At 36.9% G+C, this 22,595-nt stretch overlaps 3 protein-coding genes across 10 annotated transcripts; 1 reads left to right on the forward strand and 2 right to left on the reverse strand.

Moving 5' to 3' along the window:
- Nucleotides 1–738: 738 nt before the first annotated feature.
- Nucleotides 739–4,929, reverse strand: il15 (interleukin 15). Its single transcript, XM_056733890.1, has 6 exons — nt 4,617–4,929; nt 3,818–3,912; nt 1,819–1,915; nt 1,510–1,554; nt 1,291–1,413; nt 739–1,199 (listed from the first exon to the last, which is right to left on the reverse strand). The coding sequence occupies exons 1-6, from the start codon at nt 4,686–4,688 to the stop codon at nt 1,065–1,067; spliced, it is 567 nt and encodes a 188-aa protein (XP_056589868.1). The 5' UTR covers nt 4,689–4,929; the 3' UTR covers nt 739–1,064.
- A 450-nt stretch (nt 4,930–5,379) lies between these two features.
- Nucleotides 5,380–8,075, reverse strand: znf330 (zinc finger protein 330). Its single transcript, XM_056733877.1, has 10 exons — nt 7,936–8,075; nt 7,586–7,712; nt 7,434–7,453; nt 7,263–7,333; nt 6,965–7,041; nt 6,662–6,788; nt 6,413–6,517; nt 6,292–6,338; nt 6,093–6,210; nt 5,380–5,872 (listed from the first exon to the last, which is right to left on the reverse strand). Exons 2-10 carry the CDS (start codon nt 7,703–7,705, stop codon nt 5,625–5,627), a joined length of 933 nt encoding a protein of 310 aa, XP_056589855.1. The 5' UTR covers nt 7,706–7,712; nt 7,936–8,075; the 3' UTR covers nt 5,380–5,624.
- A 128-nt stretch (nt 8,076–8,203) lies between these two features.
- rnf150a (ring finger protein 150a) lies at nt 8,204–19,886 on the forward strand. 8 transcript variants are annotated; one of them, XM_056733843.1, is made up of 8 exons: nt 8,204–8,311; nt 8,925–9,303; nt 11,654–11,904; nt 13,411–13,482; nt 14,535–14,617; nt 14,766–14,862; nt 14,960–15,152; nt 16,051–16,341. In XM_056733843.1, exons 1-8 carry the CDS (start codon nt 8,306–8,308, stop codon nt 16,284–16,286), a joined length of 1,317 nt encoding a protein of 438 aa, XP_056589821.1. In that variant the 5' UTR covers nt 8,204–8,305; the 3' UTR covers nt 16,287–16,341. The 8 variants fall into 8 exon arrangements, 6 of the variants coding, with proteins under 6 accessions (XP_056589821.1, XP_056589843.1, XP_056589794.1 ...); XM_056733865.1 differs by having other exon boundaries at nt 8,283–8,311; nt 8,947–9,303; XR_008904884.1 differs by lacking the exons at nt 8,204–8,311; nt 16,051–16,341 and adding exons at nt 17,543–17,711; nt 17,795–17,930 and having other exon boundaries at nt 8,328–9,303.
- The last annotated feature ends 2,709 nt before the right edge of the window (nt 19,887–22,595 follow it).

The raw sequence follows: 22,595 nt of genomic DNA on the forward strand, positions 1-22,595 counted from the left end.
TGTTGCGCAGAAACTGTCCTTAATGTGATTTTACGATCATTTCTCAGAGTGCGTCCGTGTGATCATAGAACGAACTTACGCACAGAAAACACGTGAAGCCTATGGCTCTCTTATCAGATGGGAAATTTACCAATCGCAAATGATCGTGAAATTGCGCGCAGGTGGATAGTTTCAGACCCCCCCCCCTTAATTATGTATAATAAATGTCTTTGATATAGGTTATGTAATAGCGCCTGTCAACGTCCAAATCTTATACAAGCAGCCGGAATGAATTATTATTCACTCAGACCTTGACGCGGCGCTAAGCACTTTCCACGTCAAATACCATTTTTATAAATTTCAACGTTGCAGTGGATTTTTGCGTGTGCACACTTTACGATCAAATCTGTCAGTAGGCGTGTTTTATAAATGAGGCCCCAGACCACCTCAAGATTAAGTAACTATTGTTAAAGAAGTCAAAATGTTACTTGAGGAAATGTCATGCTAGAAACTGTGCACAATTTGAAACATATTTTATTTATGAGGGTTTACGTCACAGAGGAATTCCCTGAGAACTTCCTAAGGGAAAGAACAATAATATCCACACTTCCTCCTGATGCCCAAAGAAGCCAAAGCTCTTAAAATAAACACGCCTATTGACATGTGCATTATGAACTGTAGAAATGTGCAATCTGGTCGATTTTTGGTTTTGTGATTAATGAAAGTTATGCTGAACCTAACATTCAACAAAAGACTCCATTTGCTTTGTTAAATATGTTTAATGTAACAAGACTGTAAAAAAACAGCAGTATATGGATATATAACAGCACCTTCTGCTCCCATCTGTACAAAGAACTTTAAACAGTATTTCATATTTTTTCACCATAAATTCTGTACAGTCAGAAATATTTACAATTAGACATTAATTTGTTACAAAAATATATAATTATTACAACCTTTACAAAATGACACTCTTTAGCCTGAGATAGGTTTGGGAAGTGTTACATATAAATATGGATAAAAAAGTTGTTAGTATAATTTATATAATAGAAGATAAATAAGCTTATTTGACATGAAGAATCCTTCTAATCACACGAAGATTCACTAGGTTTATCCTGGCAAAGAACAGTCAATTTTTCAAGAAAAGTTTTCATCCTTTCATAAAACACAACAGAGGTTGTGAGCTCTTCTGCTTCACATGGATGTATAGATGAGCAGTTCTAGACAGTCAGTGGAAAAAAAACACAACCAAATTTAAAGTCAGAACGCTCTCTTTTATTACACGCTAACTGCTGTGGTGCTTTCACTTACACGTTCTTTATATTCCTCAAAAGTTGCCTCCACTTTTTCCATGTTTATACCTGTGACCTTTTCCTCATGCAGAACAACGTTCATCTCCAACAAATAGCAGTCGAAAAACTTATTTGTACATTTCTGACAAAAAATTAGGGTACATTAGTACTGGATTCATTTATACACGGATCAAATTATATGTTATGCTAATGGTTAGTGTAAGAGTGTTACACTTACATTGATACTTTCAATATTTGGTGCATACAAGCTGGCATCGGACCTCTGGGGGGAACAAAACGATACTACATTAAGTACTACACAGAATTTATATATTAAGCAGTGTATTTTTAAGCTCTGTAAAATGGTTAAATAGAATGCAATTGAACATATTTCATTTAAAAAAGTCATTTGCAATGCTTGCATCTTCCAATTGAGGAAAAAGATTTAACAAATGGTCCTTACTTTTTAAACTCCATAAAGTGGCCCTCATGGCATACAAATAAGACGCTTTGCATTTAAATCACACAAAAGCCATTAGTGACTCACTTCAAATGCAGCTCTTGTCTGGTTTAGAGCATTCTTGAGGTCTATCAGAGCCTGTATTTTATGACTGTCAGCCACAGGCATCAGAGCACTTAGACAGCTAAACACACACACAGAGAAAACAAACAAATAATCTTAATTTGTGTTTGGAGAACTATCACTTTATAGAACTGTACAAGTCATGGACTCACTTGTACTACCCAAATAAACAATTCTTTACAGAAAAATGACATAAATTACTTTTATGGCAAAGCTTGTATACATTTCTGTTTCACACTGCAGTCTGAAATAGCCAATATGTATTTTGACATAAATCTGATGCCGTTTTGGCACAGAGTGTATTTTCTGCCACAACTTTCTGTGGTTTCAACAAGACATTTTGACAAATTATGACAAAACATACTTGAGCGAACTATTTATCCACTGTCATGTAAAAGGTGCTTAATCTCCATTTTAAGAATTTCTACTATTATTATGCAAGAAAACTCATTACAGGAACTCAGAAATCACTGTGCAGAGATGCATGGCAAGCAGTTCCAGCAATATATTTTCAATTTCTGCAAACATTTGATTGTCCTACTTTGACTAGTGGAATAATTAAAATGGTAGTCAAAGGTGCCCCAGAACTGTTTGCTTTCCTAAATTCCTCAAAATATCTTTTCTTTTGTGATCTACAGAACAAAAACGTTTTTTATAGATGTTCCTACTTTGGTAGTCAATGAAACCACAGAATCTTCAGTTGCTGACATTCTTCCAAATATTTTTCTTTATGTTTAGCAGAACAAAGACATTTATACTGATTTGGAACAACGTGAGTGCGAGCAAAGGATGACAGAATGTTCGTTTTTGGGTGAACTTTAGTCACTTTTTAAGACATCACTTGCAACGGAATGCACCTCAACGTGTTTTGTGAGCTTCACTTAATAGCAATATATCCTTGGCCCACAGAAAGCATCTCTATAATAATGTTCCACTACAGCAGTCACTCTATCATGCTTCACTAATCCTGCAACCACAACCACTTAAACTGTTCACTTTATCTCCATTGTGCATCCATAAGCATCAATGAGTGCAGTCTTATTGACCAGGCAGTAAAGTAATCTGAGTATTGCTCGTACTTCCTAACCTTTACCCTAGTAACATTCGACTAAACTTATCCAGAAACGTCAGTGTGCCACTTTAAATGCTGTCGAAGAGTTGGGTAGGTAGCATGCCATGTCCTTAAATGCGTAGGCAGCTGACACCCTTGCCCATGTGACTCTAATATACTCTCTGCAATGGCAATATTGGCTAAATAGACAAACACTGTGTACCAGTGTGTGACAAGCATTATTTGATGCTTTTACCACTATCATGTTATAATATATCACAAGTCATTATGATATTGCTTTTACATTTCAAATCTATTACCTAATTGTTTTAAAGTCATGACAACCATTTTGTATAACGTAGCTAAATAGTTTTTTATGCGATCCTTCATATTTATAATGTACTGAAAGTTATGGCAGGAAATGTTGTTTGCTTCAGGCATGTTGAATTTAAAATTGTCATAATAGCAGGTTCACATTACCTCATGCCAAGGTCACAGCTCTTAAGATCACATTATCAAGCTAATAATAAGCTAAAGCAGAATAATATTTTATAACATATGTGTCACTTGCTACTTACATAGCAACGGCAGGCAGGCAAACAAAGACAACGGCCGATAAGGAGAAATTGTTGTTTTTTTGTCACATGTAAATGCGTGCACAACATCACGTCGGTTTTTTAATGCATTGCAACTACTGCGAGGCCCGAAAGTATGACAACTGCTCACGTTTTTACTTTATCTGGTAATTAGAAATAAATACAATACAACAAAACATAGAGGAGAAATTGAACTGGTATTTTTTCTATAGTTCTGTCTTTGGGACCCCATAGTAGGCTACATACACATCGCTTTAGTAAGAGCAATGTGACAAAAATAAAATAAAATGAAATAAGCAGTCATTCTCGGATATACCTTAGAATTAAGAAAGAATTCCAAACCTCGGAGTTCAAAGGGCATTCCAGGTGAGTTTCAATGCACCAGGGGTTACAACCACATCTCACAATTCTCTGAAAAACATCATACGCGGCTTTAATACATTCAGTGACCAAAATAAAGCAGAACTTTCCAGTTTGAGGAAAATAATTATTTGAAGGCCAAACAGTTACTGGAATCAATTACAAGACAGTCTGTCGAAACTGAAAGCTGATACATATTTGCTGAGAAGCTTTCACTAATAGTCAACTAGTACACCAATAGACTTAACAAATTAAGGTTGCAATTGCTGAAAAAAACTTCTTTTTGGAGCTCCAGTGGTTAATACTAACACACGGCAAAATGGACACATGAACAAAAGAAAACATTTCCTCTCTGCTAATTGCAATTTATAAAATCATGATGCGTCACACTAATGCTGCTGCGGAAATACACATTCAGAAATGGGACTTTATCATATTCATACGCCAAAGCAACATTGAGAAGCCGGTTGTGGCATGCACTGCAATTACATAAAGATTAGTAACCTAACCTAGCCTTAGTTTACAGCTCTATAGACTAACAAACCACGAAGACATGTCAAAAACGTTTTGCTACATGCAAAAATATGTTAGGCTAATAAGTTGAATACATTTCATGAACGGGCATTTATCCCCTTACAGAAGAAAATCCACAATCTATTCATAAATGCACGGCGGTGCATTGACCAATGCAGTGCGTTACAATCACTGACTTATGTATTAACCCCGATGCATTGACTTTACAAGAGAGCACGTACCATTGTTTTAAGTTTTGGTGGTTTATTCCTAAATCCTACGATAATTGCGAAGCAGATGGTCATAAGAATCATCGAACCCAGATCGATTATAGGCCAACCACGAGAGCTGCATACAATTCACATGTTTTCGTTATGTTGAATTCCTTGAAGTGTGTCATTGAATGGGTCAAATCCTATTTATTACTCCAGCGAGATATTCTTCTATACATTATTCCTCCGCGAGCGCACATTGAACCCGTCTTGTCTTCCGCTGATCTGCTGCAACTGAAATCCACGCACGCTAACAGAACGCCCAGCCCGTCGACTGGCTGAATCTCTTTCACTTTGATACAATGTTGCGGAAAACTTTGCAGTGTGAACATTCGTCACTCTGTCTATCATTTAATTTGGGCGTTATAATTGTGATTATTATCAAACACCTGTGAAGAAAACCTACTCGATGAATGTAATTCGTAGTTTATTTGAACATATACGCACACGACAGCGTCTGAAAACCATTAATCATGTCATAGACTTATGGTGTAACTACTTTCAAATCTTCATACATGATATATTACAATAAAAAGATAGTAATACGTTTTTTAAGTAAGATTATTATTAATAGTAATTATTATAATAATACATGGCATTGTTTCTATGTGCACTGCATTGAAAACCATGGTATGCCAACAAATTCGTGTCCCCGCCCAAAACTGACGTCATTTGAAAAACACTGCCCCAGTGTTTTTTTTCTTTTGAAAATAGATCAATGAAATCGGTCACATACATTTTTACTTGAAGTTTTATTCATTGACATTAGTTTCCAAGCCTCAAAATCTCAAGTTGAGGTAACCATGAAAAACGTCACAAAACTTACTTTTAAAAATATTACTTCAGATATATCTGAATTTCAAAAGGATGTCTTAAAATGTAGACACACATAGGCAGATCTGACTACGTTAAACTCACTTTCTAAACTCACTTTGGGTCTAAACCTGCACAATCTCAAACAAAATATTTTTTCCATTTCTATGAAGTCTTTCCACAGGTGGCTTCCAAGCTGAGATTTGACAGCGAGTTCTCAACCTCAGCATCATCTTCCTCCTCTTCGTCATCATCGTCCTCCTCATCGTCTTCCTCTTCATCATCAAAGTCATAGTCCTCCTCGATCTCATCATCGTCTCCTGCCCCACTTTCTAAATTCTTCCAGTACGAGGCGTATCCTGATGCTCCATCCTCATCAGTGCCACTTTGACGACCAAATTTATGGTTTCGAGCTGCAAGATGTACAAGCAAAGTTATCCAGTGGAAAAGAGAGAGATCAAACTGCTACAGTAATAGAAAAACAATGCATTATTCTGGCAAGCAAGTCACGGCCTTATCACGGTTTTGTTTTATTTCGATCAAGAGTACTGAAGAAAACACATCCCTGCTTCTCTCACATATAAATGCTTAATTTAAACAAATGTTTAATGGGAGATAAGAGATAGCACTCACTGGACATGCTCAGATCTTTTGTCTCCTGAGTTTCATGTCCACACTTTGGGCACGGTGGTGCCTTGCCTTTCTCTTGTTTGAATACTTTGCTTCGGGCATGATCGTCACAGAAACACACCTGCAAATAAGATGTGCCGTTTGTCCAAACAAAGTATTTACATAAACAAACATGTTATCAAAAGAAGAAAAAAATCCTAACCTTGCATCGTAAACAGGAGTACTGACCAAGTCGATTGCAGGATAAGCCTGGAATTGGATTAAAAGACTAAGTCACAGAAATTTTACCTAAAATGACTATATTTAAAAAAGACAAAATTTACATTTATAAGTCTCAGCCTCCAACACTTGACAGCTCGCCTGGTGTTCAAACTGATCGTCCTCGCACAAAAAATTGTGGCAAAAAGAGCAACGGAAAATTCGACCACCTGGATAAAAAGCATGTTTTTATACAATCATTGCACTTGTTTGTCCAGCAAAATATAAAAGCAGATAATTTCACCAACAGTAAATTGTTATTGATAGTTATTTTCCAATGCATCATAGACAAGACTCTGTTGTTTGCACATTACCATGTTCCCAAACACTGCGGTCGCATTCAACACAGTCTGCATCTACAAGGGGGCAGGAGCAGGCATGGGTACTCAGGCATTTCCTGCCATGGCACACCCAGGCTTCACAGAAATCGCAGATGGCCCCCTAATGGTCACAAACAGTACTGCATAAACATTAAATCACAAAATCCAAAAAAAAACCCACTTCATGTCCTTGTTCACATTTCACTCAATTGTTTTATAGTCCGTTGGACAGACAGAAAATGTCCAATAGCTGTTCAAGTGCACTAGCATTTAAGACTTGTCGTTGTTTCTGCATACCACCATTCCCATTCCGGTGCTGTGAATGCCAGGATGTTTGACGACACAGTCTGAAGACTTCATACATTTTGTTTTGCCTTTGAAGAAAGAAAATGTATAAATGAAAGCATTTTTTTGAATAAATCTGTTCTAATGTGAGATGTGTAATTCATCCATAATCAATGTAAGTAGTTTTCCACTGGTTTTCAAAATACCCCAATATAGTCAACTATATTGGCCACAGGTTGTGTCAACATCTGAGCGTGAAGTTGTTCAGGATACTCAATCAAATAACATTGTTTAACAAAGTAAGGCTCACCACACTGTGCACACATGGGAAGTTTCTGCACTAACGAGCAGAAATAGCAGAATGCTCTGTTCTTTTGCCGCCTGACAAAAAAATATAAAAATAAAAATGTGTTTATTCCTTCCACTTTGATTGTTATTACTGCAAAAATTGCAACAAGAAACTATATATAATGAAGTTTACCTTTGACATTTATCACATTCCTGTAATAAAAATAAAAAGGTTGTCCATTTTTGTATTATACTACAGAAAAACACGACAAGATACGACATAAGGTATAAGGTTAATAGTATTTTGTAATCTGTAACATAAACGCCTAGAAAAAACATGCTTACCATGGCAAAGTTGCACGGGTGTTTAGCCACATCAACATTATCTTTGTTGGCTCGGGTCTGTTTCTCTCGCTCCTTTCGGCTTTCAGCCTTCTTACGAGCCCCGGTCTTCTTTTTCGGCATCTCTCACCTTCGATGTCACAAAAAAGAATTGCGAATTAAACTGCGGTGACACTGCTTTACCGTCCGGATATGCTACTGATGTGTTATCCCACAGAGCGCACGTGAATGAATTGACCTCTGAATACATGATTTTAATAGACACATCACTTAACAATTACTTTTACAAACGCATTAAAGTTCAGTGCAGAGCTAAACAACATAATCGATCGATTCTGTCATGCCAAACATACCTAGAAAACCGCAAAATCGCCCAGGAAACAGTCAGCTTACAACTGTGCTGATCACAGGGTGTGTGCAACAGTAAAACGGAACGTACGAAGACTTTCCAGCGCTTTCATTAGTTCCTCTCGCATTTGGAAGCTGGTTTTTGTGTGTTTTGGTTTGTTTATACTGTATATGTGACTATATCAGATTGTATGTCTATGGCAATATTATTTTAACATTTGACAGGTTAAATCTGGAAAAATAAATGAAATGTAGTCCCGCGCCATCAGATATGAGGCTACACACGGTACTTTGCTGTTGTAGTCAGAACGGGTTGCCAGGTAACAACCAAAACACGTTTAGGACTTTATTTCCTTTCGGTCGTTGACAGTTAGCATGTTGGTAGGTATATTACTTATTTTCATGTGCTGACACATCATATGCTATGTACAATTACATTTTGATACAGATTACAATTACAATTATTGATTTTTCTTTTTTAGTTTGAATTTTTTTGTGTGTGTGGGACATAGCAATAATGTTTAGTTATGTCAAATACTTGAAATCGCTGTCTGTCCCCACTAACTCTTCATTATTATTTTTATTACCAATACTACTGCTACTACTTTTTAATTATATAGTTTTATCTGGAAATACACGGCTTTATATTTTCTCCAACCTAACTGTCGCAATAACTGGCAACTTTGTGGGTAGCACCGTCACAAGAACCGCAAATGCTGATGGGTGAAGACGGGATGCTTGACTGCGTCTGTAAGCCGCTTTAAAATGACGACAGACTTAAACGTGGACATGTTTCTATGGTGGACTTTTATATTAATGCGCTACTCAAAGATCGTCACTTTTTTTATGGATTAGAATATTAAATGACAGTATGGAGAAATACATCTCACAGCTGTTGTTGGGGCCCATTTAAGAAAACATGACAATGTCCTTAACGCAAGCTTGCCGAAGTCTTGCCCTGTCTATATGGCTGCTGTCATTTTGTTTTGTGCAGTTGTTGTGTTTGGACTTCACAGTGGCCGAGAAAGAGGAATGGTACACTGCGTTTGTCAACATCACTTACTTGGACCCAGTAACATCTCAAGTCAGAACAGAGAAAACTGAATGCGGGAGATACGGGGAACACTCCCCTAAAAAAGATGCTCGGGGATTTGTACTCATGCCTTCTTTACTGCAGGACAGACAGGTGTGTGACAGCAATACCAAATTCCCACTGCCCCATCCCAACAGTCTATGGATAGCACTGATAGCAGGAGGAAACTGTACATATAGAGAGAAGATAAGACATGCAGCCAGCCTCAATGCATCTGCTGTCGTCATATTCAATTTGGGCTCCAACAATCCCAATGAAACCATTACTATGTCACACCAAGGTAAGAGAATAATATGTAGACAAATGTTCCGCTGGGAAACCTTGGGTATGTACATTTATGGTCTCAAAAGTCCCTAGATCTCAATTGAATTTAGTATCCTTGGGATGTGGTGGACCAAAAAGTTTGATCCTCAATGGGACCAACGTACAACCTACAAGACCTGCTGCTAAGTTCTTGATGCTACGGCAGGACACCTTCAGGGGTTTTGTAGGGATCATGTGTCCAAACACCTAGTTAAACAAAAGCGTTCACATGCAGACATTAATGAGTTTGCTTAACCAGTTATAAAATATCTTTATGTGTTCTGTGGAATGCAGTTCTTCGAACATGATGTAAATATTTGAGTGTGCTGATGCCTGATGTTGTCAAAACATTGGCAGAAATTTCATATGATCTTTCACTTCCTGTGTTTTTCATGACTTCTGCTTTGGTTGCGTTCACTAGCTTGACAAGCAGTTTTAAGTCTCTGTTTTGCACTGTGATGGGTGTCGCTCTTTTCCTCTTCCTGTCTTGCAGTTTGGTTTTGGAATTCTTTGGTTCAGCACCTCAAATATACAGCTTTTGAAAATGTTAGGGGACTGGAAAATTATTTTCAGTATTTCTGAATAAATTTGTTCATTTATTATTATGGGAAGTATATTTTTCTCAACATCCCCCCCAGAAAATGAAAACTGGACAAATTGGTTACAATAAGTATAAACAACACATTATTTAACATGGTTATTATAACATAAATAACAAGCTCATATCATAAAACGTTTTACATGTATTTAAAGGTTCCAAAATTAACATTTCATGGAATAAAACAGATTTCGGCTTTCGTGTGTCTTGGAATGCTCTCAGTTTTTTACATTGTGTTGGGGGGTTTATTTCGTTCCTAAAATTTGCTTTTATTAGAATTCAATAGATGCCAGTAACACATGCAGAAATTAAAGGCATTTTTCTATTATTTCCAAAGCTGTATACAGCATGTGTCCCTATTATTTTAAGTTGCTGTTATTTATTTTTCACTTAAAGGCAAGGTGTCCGATTTCCGAATTACGCTTGATTAGACAAAGTCAGGCCAAGTACCAAACAACCTTGTAGCCAATCAGCAGTAAGGAGCACAGTGCACAGGATGGACATTAGTCGAGCCGATAACTGACGAAAGCGACAGATGGAGGTAGGGTTGTGTCAGTTTTGATGATTTCAACATCAACAACGCCTATGAGAAATCGGACACCTTGCCTTTAAGAGTTCTTATGAAAACAAAAGCACCGCTTTAAGAATTCTTCGTCAATTTGCTGTGGTGGCACTGATACAAAAGCTTGTAAGACTGTAACACTAGTATCCTGTTCTAGAACTTCATGTTAATATTTTACTTTGAACCACATTTTTATGTACACAAACCAGGCTGTACTACAGCTCAACATTTACAGCTAATTCCTAACTGAACATGTGTTGGAAAAAAAATCTTTCTTTCATATGGTAAAAATTAGTGCATCTTACAATTTAAGTAGTAACACTTTTAGCCCTGCCTAGAACTTGACAGAATGAGAAAATGTTTCCTCTGGAAACAGGCAAAAGATGGTCAAATATAGCAAGCTAAATATTTGCCTCTAGGCTACAAACATGGTAGCTCTGAAGATGATTAAGAGGCCTCTACAAATGTGCCTTTAATCACATATACAACAACCATTTCATTCCAATGTCTGTTGAATTCCAAAAAAGCAAACCTTAAGGCCGGCATTATGTCTCCCAACGGCAATGTTAAAAACTGAGACCATGACATGATGCATAAAAAAGTATATCCATCAAACATACATTTTTGAACTCTTAAATACACAAAAAACATTTCACGTTGTATAAAAATTCTATGAATAACTAAATGTTTCTTTGCATTGTCTTAAAACATTGTTCGAAGGCTGACTTGTGAAGTTTAAATGCGGTAATCTAGTTTTAATTCTTTAAAGGTTTGAATATGCTGTACATTTGAAAAAGTGAGGGGATGTATGGTTGTTAGAGGCGGTTGCTATGTTATTTAGGTTGTTGCTAGGGTGTTTATGTATGGCTGCTTTGGGTATTGTTAGAAGACGATAAAGAAGATCAGATGTCTGAATTCTATTTAAAAGCTCAGTATTATTGTCTCACCACAGAGGTTCCTGCACCGATGCAGCCACAGGGAATCATAAGGGGAACTTAAAGACGCAGTCGCACTGACTGTCTGTGTCAGCAAATGTTAGTCTGTGTTTCCATTTATGCACGAATAAGATTCTGTATACCATAACATGAGTAAAGCAGTTTGTTTGGCTTTCAGCAACTCTCTAATCAGATTACATTTCTGTTTTACTCATGTCTCTCATTCCCTTAGGTACCCGAGATGTGGTAGCTATCATGATTCCAGAGCCCAAAGGACGTGAGATCATGGCCCTGCTGGAGAAAAACATCACAGTGGAGATGCACATCAACATCGGGACAAGGAACCTGCAGAAGTACGTCAGCCGCACATCAGTGGTGTTCGTCTCCATCTCCTTCATCGTTCTCATGATCCTCTCTCTGGCCTGGCTGGTCTTTTACTACATCCAGAGGTTCTGCTACGCCAGCGCGAGAGATCGCAACCAGGTGCAGTCACGCTAACAAACACAGAACTTGAAACTGAAATGAACATTAAAGCAATCTATCAGAATAAATGTACATTACTCATTTAAAAAAAGGAAACCTGGTTTTCGTAGAGTTAAATTTATTCAGTGGGAATTTATATGGATCATCGCTATAACTGCATCGTTCTGACCGGCCATGGCTGATATCTGTCAATCTACTGTAGGTGATAGGCCTTTTTCACAAAAAAAATAGTCGGAAACTATTTCACCACAGGGTAACCTCACCTACAGATTAAATCCCATTGTTATAGAATGCGCTTGTGTCATGTAAGCTACTTAGGTTTATCTGTACTGTCATTTTTTGCGACTTTAATATATATTAAATATGAAAATTAATATCTGTGCATTTATCTGTTTTGTGCACTCAGACTGCTAATATTGATTTAGGTGTTTTGAGTTTATAAACCCTAGCTTGTGTGTTTCAAATGTGATCGCGTCACTGTATTATAAGAAATCTCTTTAAAATATAGGTTCACTGTTAACATAGTGTGTAACTCGTTAATATTTGTTTGTAAATAAGATATCATAAACGAGCAAGGTAGGGTTTCTTTTTTATTGTAATTAAAACACGATTCTTAGTTCATTCATACTACCAAATGTAAAATGTTCAAACTTTAATTGTGAAGCCTAATAAATGTAAAACTTAAAAATTAACCAAGGTTAAGAATACGTATTACATTGCGCTCTAACTTATGTTAATAAATTATTATGAAATGTTAACCATAATCATCTGTATTGTCCTTCTCCAATCTTTCAATACTGTGCATAAGATTCTAATGTTCCTGAATAATCATGGTCTTCAGTTTATTTTAATATACTGTATCCATAGACAATTATTCACTCCCCTATCACAGTAACAGAGCAGACCTAATAAAAGACGATTACATAATGCGTGCCCATGATCCAATGCACCAGCGAGTAGAACGCCTGATATAATATATTTCACATTTTGAACATTTTTTGATTATGCCAGAAGCACTAGCGAGATTTACAGACAACAGAAGCCATTTTTTGTAATTTTCTGAAACAGAAAGTCTGATGACAGGAAGGATCGGGTGATTTTTTTTAAGCACAACGCCTTTACTGTAACGCTAGTTTTTTTTATCGATATAATGCTGGACCAAATCAGAGAGAGAGAGAACATCATCACTGGATTTATTATATGCAGTTCAGTAGTTAAAATCAGCAAGTACCTGCCTCAGGTTGCTGTCCCATAAACGGTACAAACCTTAATGTAAGACAAAAACAGCAGTACTAAAGCCCCCTCTTAGCTGTGGGGTGTTTTTAAATTAAGGTCTTATCTTTAAAAAGGTGGTAATAAAGGTAGTTAATCCATACACTCTTTTTAGACTTGGATGAGGCTGTAACCAGAACATCGTTTGCCCTGCGTAGAACAATGTGGATCTCAAAAACCCGGAAGTGTGAAAAAGGCCTATTGTCTTTGTAGCTCATTTGAAGTCTTTTGCAGAGGCGGTTGGGGGACGCTGCAAAAAAGGCCATAAGCAAGTTACAAGTAAGGACCATCAGGAAGGGAGACAAGGTGAGTGTCTTTGATTTCTTTTCAGTTTTTGATTTATAAACCCACTGAAGTCATTTGGATTGCTTTTATGATTGATGGTTGTTCTTTTTGTGCCTCTCGCCATTTGGAGTACATTTTAAAAAGCACGTTCCCCGTGATCGTAGTTTTCAAACTTTAGTTAGTGTGTAGTATTGCTATTGTATCTTAAATAATACCTGCAAAGTGATAAAGCTCAAAAATAAATGCCAAGCGAGATATTGTCTTTGACAGAATTCGCTTTTCAAGGACTACAGAGAACGGCTGTAATTGACTACAGCCCTTTACTTCCTACATGATGTCACTATTCCGAGTGCTTTTAATAACCTCGGACCAAATGAACACGCCAAAAACGGGGCGGGGCCTTCTTTAGAGAAGAGGAAGAGCCGCTGGAGTAGTGTTTGGTTATCAGAGATTGTAAACAAACTAATGCTTCTGTTATTAGTTATAATATAACCGGTCTGGCGCCAATCGGTCCGGTGTCATTTCCTCGCCATAGTAGAAAAAACGTGATCTCTAACAAAGATTGACATTTGCGTATGCACTAGCAGACCTCCGTTACACTTCGATCGATCCGCATGTTTTTAACTGATGAAGTGAAGTTGACCCCATTGTTACTGTTTGTTGCTAAAAGCCAAAGCTTATGAATTCATGTTCACTGAGAGGGGCACAGACCAATTACAACAGCTTGAGGAGTGGAACTCGCTGATATGGTGTGGGTGGGACATCTTCACACACACACTCTAAGCGGAGAACCAATCACGACAGACCTGGTCAGCTTTACCAATCAGAGCGTTTTGAAAGGCGAGACTTTTAAGAAACCGCAAGAAATCCAGTCGTTTCGTGAGAAGAGAGACAAGGGTGGACAATAGACTCAAAGTTTGTGAAATATGAAGTTTGTTTTAAACTATAAACATGAACATCCATTGTTAAACACCCAAAAACACAATAAAAGCTTCGAAAACAGGAACAAACGGGGCCTTTAAGATAACTTTAGATTTTACTATCAAATAATTTGTTTGTGCTCCTCTTGCTAGGAGACCGAGTCAGAGTTTGACAATTGTGCAGTGTGTATCGAAGACTACAGGCCAAATGATGTTGTGAGGATACTGCCATGCCAGTAAGTTTCCAGTCAGACATATTGATTAATTCTAGAATTATGAGTCTCAGATACACCCCTGTGGCTAAGCACAATAGAGCATTACATAGTTGTTTTTCAAAAAAAAAATTTGTATTTAGTTTTAACGCGTCTGTTCTGTTTTTGTTAGCCATGTTTTCCATAAGAGCTGTGTGGACCCTTGGCTACTGGAGCACAGAACCTGTCCAATGTGCAAAATAAACATCCTCAAGGCATTGGGCATCCCGGTAAGACTGGGCTACTTTATGCGACCTTTGACCTTGGGTTTTGCCTGAACATTCTATATGTAGTTTCTTACAATGCTGTAATTTACAATCTAAACAGCCCGATACAGACTGTTATGATGACATCCCTCAGGACTATGAGGTTTCAATCGGGGGCCCCCCCACAAATCCTATGATGGGGGCCAGTGAAGTCACATTGGGCGAGAACTCTGTGGTGTTAGATCCAGTCAGAACAACAAGCCTGTCACACATGTACCATGAGATAGACTCCATTCCGCAGGTCGGAGAAAGCAGTGAGTATCCAGAAATGGTGTGTGGTGCTTTATACAAAAGCAAAAAAAAGTGATATTCAATATGAAAGTGTAAAAAAATCTGACTTTAATTTATGGCAAAGATAAGTATTTAACACTGCAGTCATATACTGTACATACACAGTAATGAACACTGTAGTTGAATTCACAGTGTACACATAATATACAATAAATGCATTTGTGCACAATATACATCGTAACAACTTGTCTACACCAGACTAAACCAACGCTACATGACACACAGCTTGTTCTAATGGGATTGTCGTGCCGCATTCAGTTTGGACAAAATTTTAAATGATAATTGGTTCTAATGCACTCTGTTGTCTTTTGTTGTGTCGCATCACACCGTGTTTGGTGTAGACACGCTTTAATATGTACATTGAAAGTAGCAAGTAATGCAGACATTGAAAACTTGGAGGTTTTTTATTACAGTTAAGTATAGGGCTGCGCAAATCGCATTCAATATATGGAAATGGCAATAATTTGCAATAACTGAATTGTTAAAAAAATTCTAAAAGCTACTTATAGACCACTTTGGAGTAATTTAACAACCTCCATCCAAAGCTAACACCAATATTATATCCCACATCGCATTATTTTGCTAATTATTGTATATCACATTTTTTCTATAATATTGTGGAGCCACATTGGTTATATGTTGTTTTCAATATATTTTAGAACAATTTCAATTGATTTTAGGAAAAAAATCGTATTGCATATCGAAAATCGCATTACATGTCTTATTTTTCTTTAATATTCTACAGCCCTACTTAAGTATTAGTATAAGTCGAAAGCACTAAACAGAATTGAAAAACAGCACTTTCCAACATAAGAAGCCATTAGATAACAACAGATGCCTCCACTGCATTCTTCACATTAGATGGCCAGAAACCATATCAAACTCAAGCTTGTGGAGGCAAACAAACCATAAAAACAGGCACTGGAGTGGAACCCACAAGGAAAGAGAGGAGTGGGCAGGCCAAGACTGCAATTCTTCAAGATTGCATCTCCCCTGGGAATTCCGCAATGTTCAATTTTGGCACCAGTGTTTTTTTTCTCTCTATAAACTACAACAAAAATGAACATTCCATTGTTAGATTGTTTACAGGATGTTAAGGCCTGGACGGCCCTAATTTTTTGATGCTCAATGAAAATAAAACTGCTTATTGTCTTTGGCCCTAAGAATCAGGTTACTCAATGTTTAAGTTCAACGCACCTGGGAGGTTTTATGAAATCCCATGTGAAAGATCTGAGCTTCATCTTGGATAGTGAATTAAAGATGTACAAGCAAATAAACACAGTAGAGAGATCTTGTTTTTTTCATTCATGTTAATTAGCGAACACTAAATCGCTTTTATCCACCATTGATTTGCAGAAAGCTATTATGCGTATCGTTTTCACTAGAGTAGATTACTGTAACTCCCTCAATTGAAAATCAACACCTCCTGTGTGTTTCTAGGACAAAATACAAACACAGGGGAGATAGAACCTTTTCACAATTAGGTCCAAAACTGTGGAATGACCTCCCTCTCATTATTAGATCTGTCAACTCATTGCCAGTCTTCAAAGCTATGTTAAAATCAAATGAGGAGTTGTGGTGATGCAGGTTTAGCTCACTTAAATCATGCCCATGCAATTTTGTGTTCTGTTGGTGTCTATTTGTGAAAAATTTCTGTTTGTGTATGTCATTTTGTTGAGATGTTGTAAAGCACTTTGGGCAACCTGGTGTTGTATTAAACTGTGCTATATAAATAAAAGAGAATAAAAAAGATGGACATGGAGACTAAGATGATGGCAGCTGGATGGTCGTGGGCCAAAATGAACAGAGTCGCTCAAAACCGAGTTCGCTGGAAGACTGTTGTTGAGGCCGTATGCTCCCCTGAGGATGTTGCGGAATAAATAATAATGGTCAGGAATGTAAAAAAAGACTTTGATATGCATCTTGGGAATTACAGAAGAACAAGATGTAAGCAATCATAAACAATCTAGACACACAAGAACCGACAAAGGTTTAAACTAAACAAGAAGAAGTTAAAACACAGGCAGAAACTAACACAATAAACAGGAACTCAATGAGAAACTGCGACAACAGACATTGAACCAATTAGTGCAACGCATGACAAACTAACGGAGAACAGAGACACAATCGAAAACAGAAAGACAGTCCTGACCTAATTTTCTTTTATCTCAGACATGATTTAAGTAATGTTATCTGGGTGTTACAGAAACCAGTCTCCAGGGCTCTGGGAAATCAAAATGATGTGTGTCATTTCCTCTGGTTCTACATTTAATCTGTGCCAGCATGTTCCAATTCCTGCTCTAGTGCCCATTCAGGCTGATGAAAGCTCATCTGCTCTTGTTCTCTGTTTCAGCTCTAGTGTAATGTGTGCTTGTGTGCACATGCAGCACTTTAATATCAGTCATTAAACTGTTCCTCTGATGTCAGCTCACCTAAAATGGCGATGCACACACATCCCTCAGGTGTTTTCTGATGCAAAATACACATTTGTGAGAGAAATCAACTAGTCACCGATATCACCAGTAAGATGTAAATAAACAAAGTTACCGCAGTGCTGCCATATTTGAATTTCCATGACCTAATTTGCTCTTCTCTGTTTCCTCAGGCGAACAGCAGCCCTCTGTTAGTCATGATTTAGACACGTCCCTCATCATGCCAGTGGAGCTGGTCCTGTCCGACACAGACCTTCAGTCAGAGCCAGAACCGGAACATGAAGATGTGAAGTCCTGTGAGGTCGCCATAGGGGCCGATGGACTCAGCATTCCATTAAGGGAGCAGGTCTGTAGTGGACCCAAAACAAACAATAAAAGCATGCGAATGCAGTAGCAGCACAGGGAGTGCACTGATATTTTCTGAACCCGTGACCTCATCAGCTTTCTGTTCCACTGTCACAGGAACTGCTTGTTTTTATTCCACAAGTATCCCTAAATGTTTCTGCTCTTTGTTTACTGAGGGTGCGGTGCGTAAAGTAGATTGACGAAAGCAACCCAACTTTTTCCATTTAAACATTTCGATTTAGTGGAAATTTTGACTGTTTAGCTTCTCAAAGGGATCACTGCCGATACACGCAATATTTCACAACAAATTTATATCTTGACACAAAGTGCATAGTGTCAAACGCAGTTTGTGTGAACTACAGACAGCATCAGTGAAAAAATGCACGCTTAGTTGTCCTCCAGCCAAAGTAACAAAGATCCCCTTTATATTTTAGAACTTCTGAGAAGAACCAAAATACACCAAAAGTGTCTTGTTAAGAGTTTTTATTATAGATATCAGATAATAAAGTGACACATTAGGGTGCAGCAAACCAGGGCTTATATTATGGGATGGACACTATAAATGCATTTTTTGTTTTTGCAAGTGTTGTGTATCATATCACACCATCCTCTAAGGTGGACCTTTGCTTCTACCACATTCGTTTAGGGATGTGATCAGTGTTTTAGCAGCGGTTTCCTGTGCATCCATGGGGATGTCTCTGTTATAAATAATATATTTGTAAATCACAATGAGGCAAAAGCACAACTTCACACAATTTTGTTTTGACAGGAAGCTAAATAAGAACATGCTGCACACCTCAAGCATTTTGGTTCACATACTTTAGTCAAGCATGTTTTTGGCCTTAAAAGGGATAGTTCATCCAAAATTCTTTTATAATTTACTCACTGTCATGAGTGATTTCTGTATGATTTTCTTTCATCTCCAGGACACAAAAAGATATTTTGAAGAATGTTGGTAACCGAACAACATTGGTCCAATTGACTGCCATTGAATAGACACAAAGCCACTCAGATATTTCTCAAAGTATCCTATTTTGTGTTCCACAGAGGAAAGTGCCATGTACAGGTTTTGAATGTTATGATATAAAACCATGGTTTATTTTCCTATAGTTATGTTGCCAATGTTACAAATTCAGGGGGATCTAGCAAGAGCATGATATTTATTAGCAGCGGATGTTTAAAGCTTCTGTCAGTAGCGGTTTATGTTCCCCAGTCTTTGTTTGGTCTTCTCTAAAGTATCTTAAACAAAACTATGTAAACACTGCTTAATCTTCTTGAAATGGGATAATACCACCACTACAGCTGTACCTGCATTATTAAACGTCATACGGTACAATAGTGTAGTGATGTATGTATGATGTGAGGATGTGAGTTTTCTGTCTGCATTGAATGTCCAGATGACCCACTAGAACATTGACAAGAAGCACTCTGTACAGAATACCACATCCCACAATGCACTGCACTCATCTTGACCTTTCAATTCCAGCATGGAGAACTGGCAATCATATCAGCTGGGCAGCACTTATTAAGGCAAGCAATGTAACGTTAGAAAGTTTTCAACATTTATAGTTGTATAATGCTTAAAACGTTTCACATGCATTCTTTGAAAACGTTAAGTAGCCAAACAAACATTAGGAGTTTGGGGTTGTAGATGCTGCTCGTGTTTCATACACACATAACAATCATATTTGTCACTCCCTAAACTTGGCAGTGTGAATGTAGCTATTTTATTAATCTGTTCACCATAAAAGGTTAAAATGGATAAAAAAACAGTTACATCAAACCTTCAGCATGTGAATTTTACCCATGGTGCTTTTTGGTTGCTGATAAGTCTGAATCACCCTGATTTTGACTGATATAAATGGCTGTTTGCTTGTTATGTTTCCCAAAATAAAAGTGAGTGTTGAATGAATATTTTAATTACAAAGGGTTTATTTTTCTAAAAAGAAAAGGCACCTTTAAATAGATTGCACATACAGTCCTTTTAGAAATATAAATGCAGTCTATATTTCTGCAAACTGTAAAGTTTCAATCCCAGACGTTTATCCTTATTAACTACATACGTTATCGTTTCATTTCCTTCCAATATTTAATTTTCCGGGACCTTAAATGCACTGCCGTAAGTAGACGTTCATACCCAGAATGCACTGCTCCAGACATTGGGATAATGTGCAATGCACAAGAGAATGTTCAACGCTCTAATTAACCAAAGCTTCAGTGTTTTGTTTTATTTGAATGCTGCATTTACATGACATTTGACATGCTTATATATTTTAGGTCACATGTGTTAGCATAGGATGATATTGTGTGAATGCACTTTTCTATTTAAATCATTTTCTTGTTATCATGATGAATTTTCAAGTATTCTGAAGGACTGTCTGTTGTAGTTTACTGTAGAATACAGTCTGTGATCCTAATATTAGTAATATGCTCATTCTGTGTCAATTCGACCAGAGGTCTCCGGCTAAAAATCTTGATTATTGTTTTTTTCTGGAGAACAAAATAGCTACATAAAGAAAGCTTAAATAAAAAGAGTAATTATCACTATTTACGAAATAATCCAATATTTTGTAGAGCAGGATCAAAATTCATTTGAGATGGTCAATTATCCAATTTCATCACTAAATATTTTTGTCTTTCCTTGTTGAAAATCTGGTTTGATTTGAGAACCCCCTAGTCCCTAAGGCTTATGCTGTGTACTTTCAATCTGATAGCCAAAAAGCACACATTACCCTCCCTAAATTTTCTGGCATGTATAATTAAAGAAAAGGATATGGTTATGCTCTTATACTTTGGTGTGTATTTAATGATTTTATATCAGTCAGTGTTGGTTTTTATTGGTTATTATCTAAGTGTATCTGTATGACGTCATCAGTCTAGGAATACATTTTTAAGTCTATTAAAGGGGTCATGTTATACTCATTTCTTTCTAATATTTTTTTTCTTTGAGTTGCACTTGTTATTCCAAATTTTTTATCATATCATTATTTTAAACGCATGTTCTCATTGACCCTTATGTTTAATCGGGTCTGCTCTGTCTGTAGAAATACAGTATGTAAACATGGGTGGTCATGTCCAAGTATTCAAAATTACCAAATATTAGTGGAATATTTGTAGTGGAAAAAGCTTTTAATGTTACAATTTTCATTTTATTTCTCCTGATATGACCCCTTTAGGGAACATATTATACAGTATGTACTGTTAGACAGTATTGTCAACATATAACAGTTCTCCCTGTTTAATTGTGCTTTTCTTGTTCAATAAATCCATGTTATGTCATACACTGGACCTGATAGGCTTGATGTAAAGTTTTAATAATGTAAATTAATTTGATGATTTTATTATCTTTAGGCAGGTTTCACTGAATTGCAGAAGCAAGCTACAAAACAATACAGTATTTCGAATGAATGTAATGTAATTTAAAATACATCTTTACGGCTTCCAGAAGTTTTTTTGTCATACTGAAACAGTCTTCCTGTTAAAATAAAAAAATCTTAAAAACAATCTCCTCAGTAACCTCAAATGCTTATTCGACATTTAATTAAACTCCTCTAGTTGGGGTCTCATCATATTTGACCACACTTGATATTACTTACATGTTGTCAGATTTTGTAATACTAAATTCTTGTTTTTTTTTGTGTCCAGCTACCATAGAAAGCATTGTATCTCCTTAAGAAAGCAAGCCAGCTAGAACAATTATAAACCTTAGAAGGCTGCACAAATATGGCACATTTTATGTTCCCTTTGATAGATGTAAAGTAAATGTTCAACTTGTATTGATCTTGTGTTTTTTTTAATTAGTGTCACCCTGCAGTAAACACATAGAATAAAATATATTGCATGTTCAGAGTCCATAATTGTAAAGACAAAAGGTGTTGTTGCAAGTTTTTTATCCCTTGCTCATTTTGTAAGTAAGTTTTATGCTTTAAAAATATTATTTAATTCCTTCATAGACAGAGTTTGAGTGATCAAAGTGGTTAAGTATCTCATTTATTTCCATGAGTCTGTACAGCTAGCAAATAAAACTGAAAAACCATCAATGTTTGTTCCTGTCCTTTTATTCCTAGAGCAAATATTTCAGATGATTCTTCTTATAATGTCCTTAAAGGATTACATTTAGGTTTGACATTTATTGGACCATAATAATATTTTGTTTATTTACCCCCATATTCCCATTGAGACTTCACAGTCTCTTCTTCCAGACCTGGCCGAGACATGTTTTTTTTCCTGGAAACATGGCGTTACGTTAAGACTGATACCCTGATGCCAATTTCAGTCTCAATCTTTTATCCTCTTCCAAAAAGCCCCTTACTCCGGTTCACCTGGATGTAGGTAATGAATTTCTTTGCACAGGCTCACCCAAAAGTGTGACCTCAATTTCTGACCTGATCCTTAGCCTTCAGTTAGATCATCCTGAACTGTGTGCCATCCTGTGAGAGAACATCACTTTGAAACAGGCCGTGCTTATGTTTTTCATATCAGACTTTATTTAACTAAGCGTCAGTTGGTAGTGGAACATCCGATATAGGCTTAAAAGGATGAATTGTGCCCCTTCTGTGTATGGTGTTGTAAACGCTATTTGCATGTGGCTGATGCATGTGTGGAAAAAGCATCTAATCCAAGAAATAT

Source organism: Triplophysa dalaica, chromosome 2, assembly GCF_015846415.1.
Source record: "Triplophysa dalaica isolate WHDGS20190420 chromosome 2, ASM1584641v1, whole genome shotgun sequence".
Taxonomy (NCBI): Eukaryota; Metazoa; Chordata; class Actinopteri; order Cypriniformes; family Nemacheilidae; genus Triplophysa; species Triplophysa dalaica.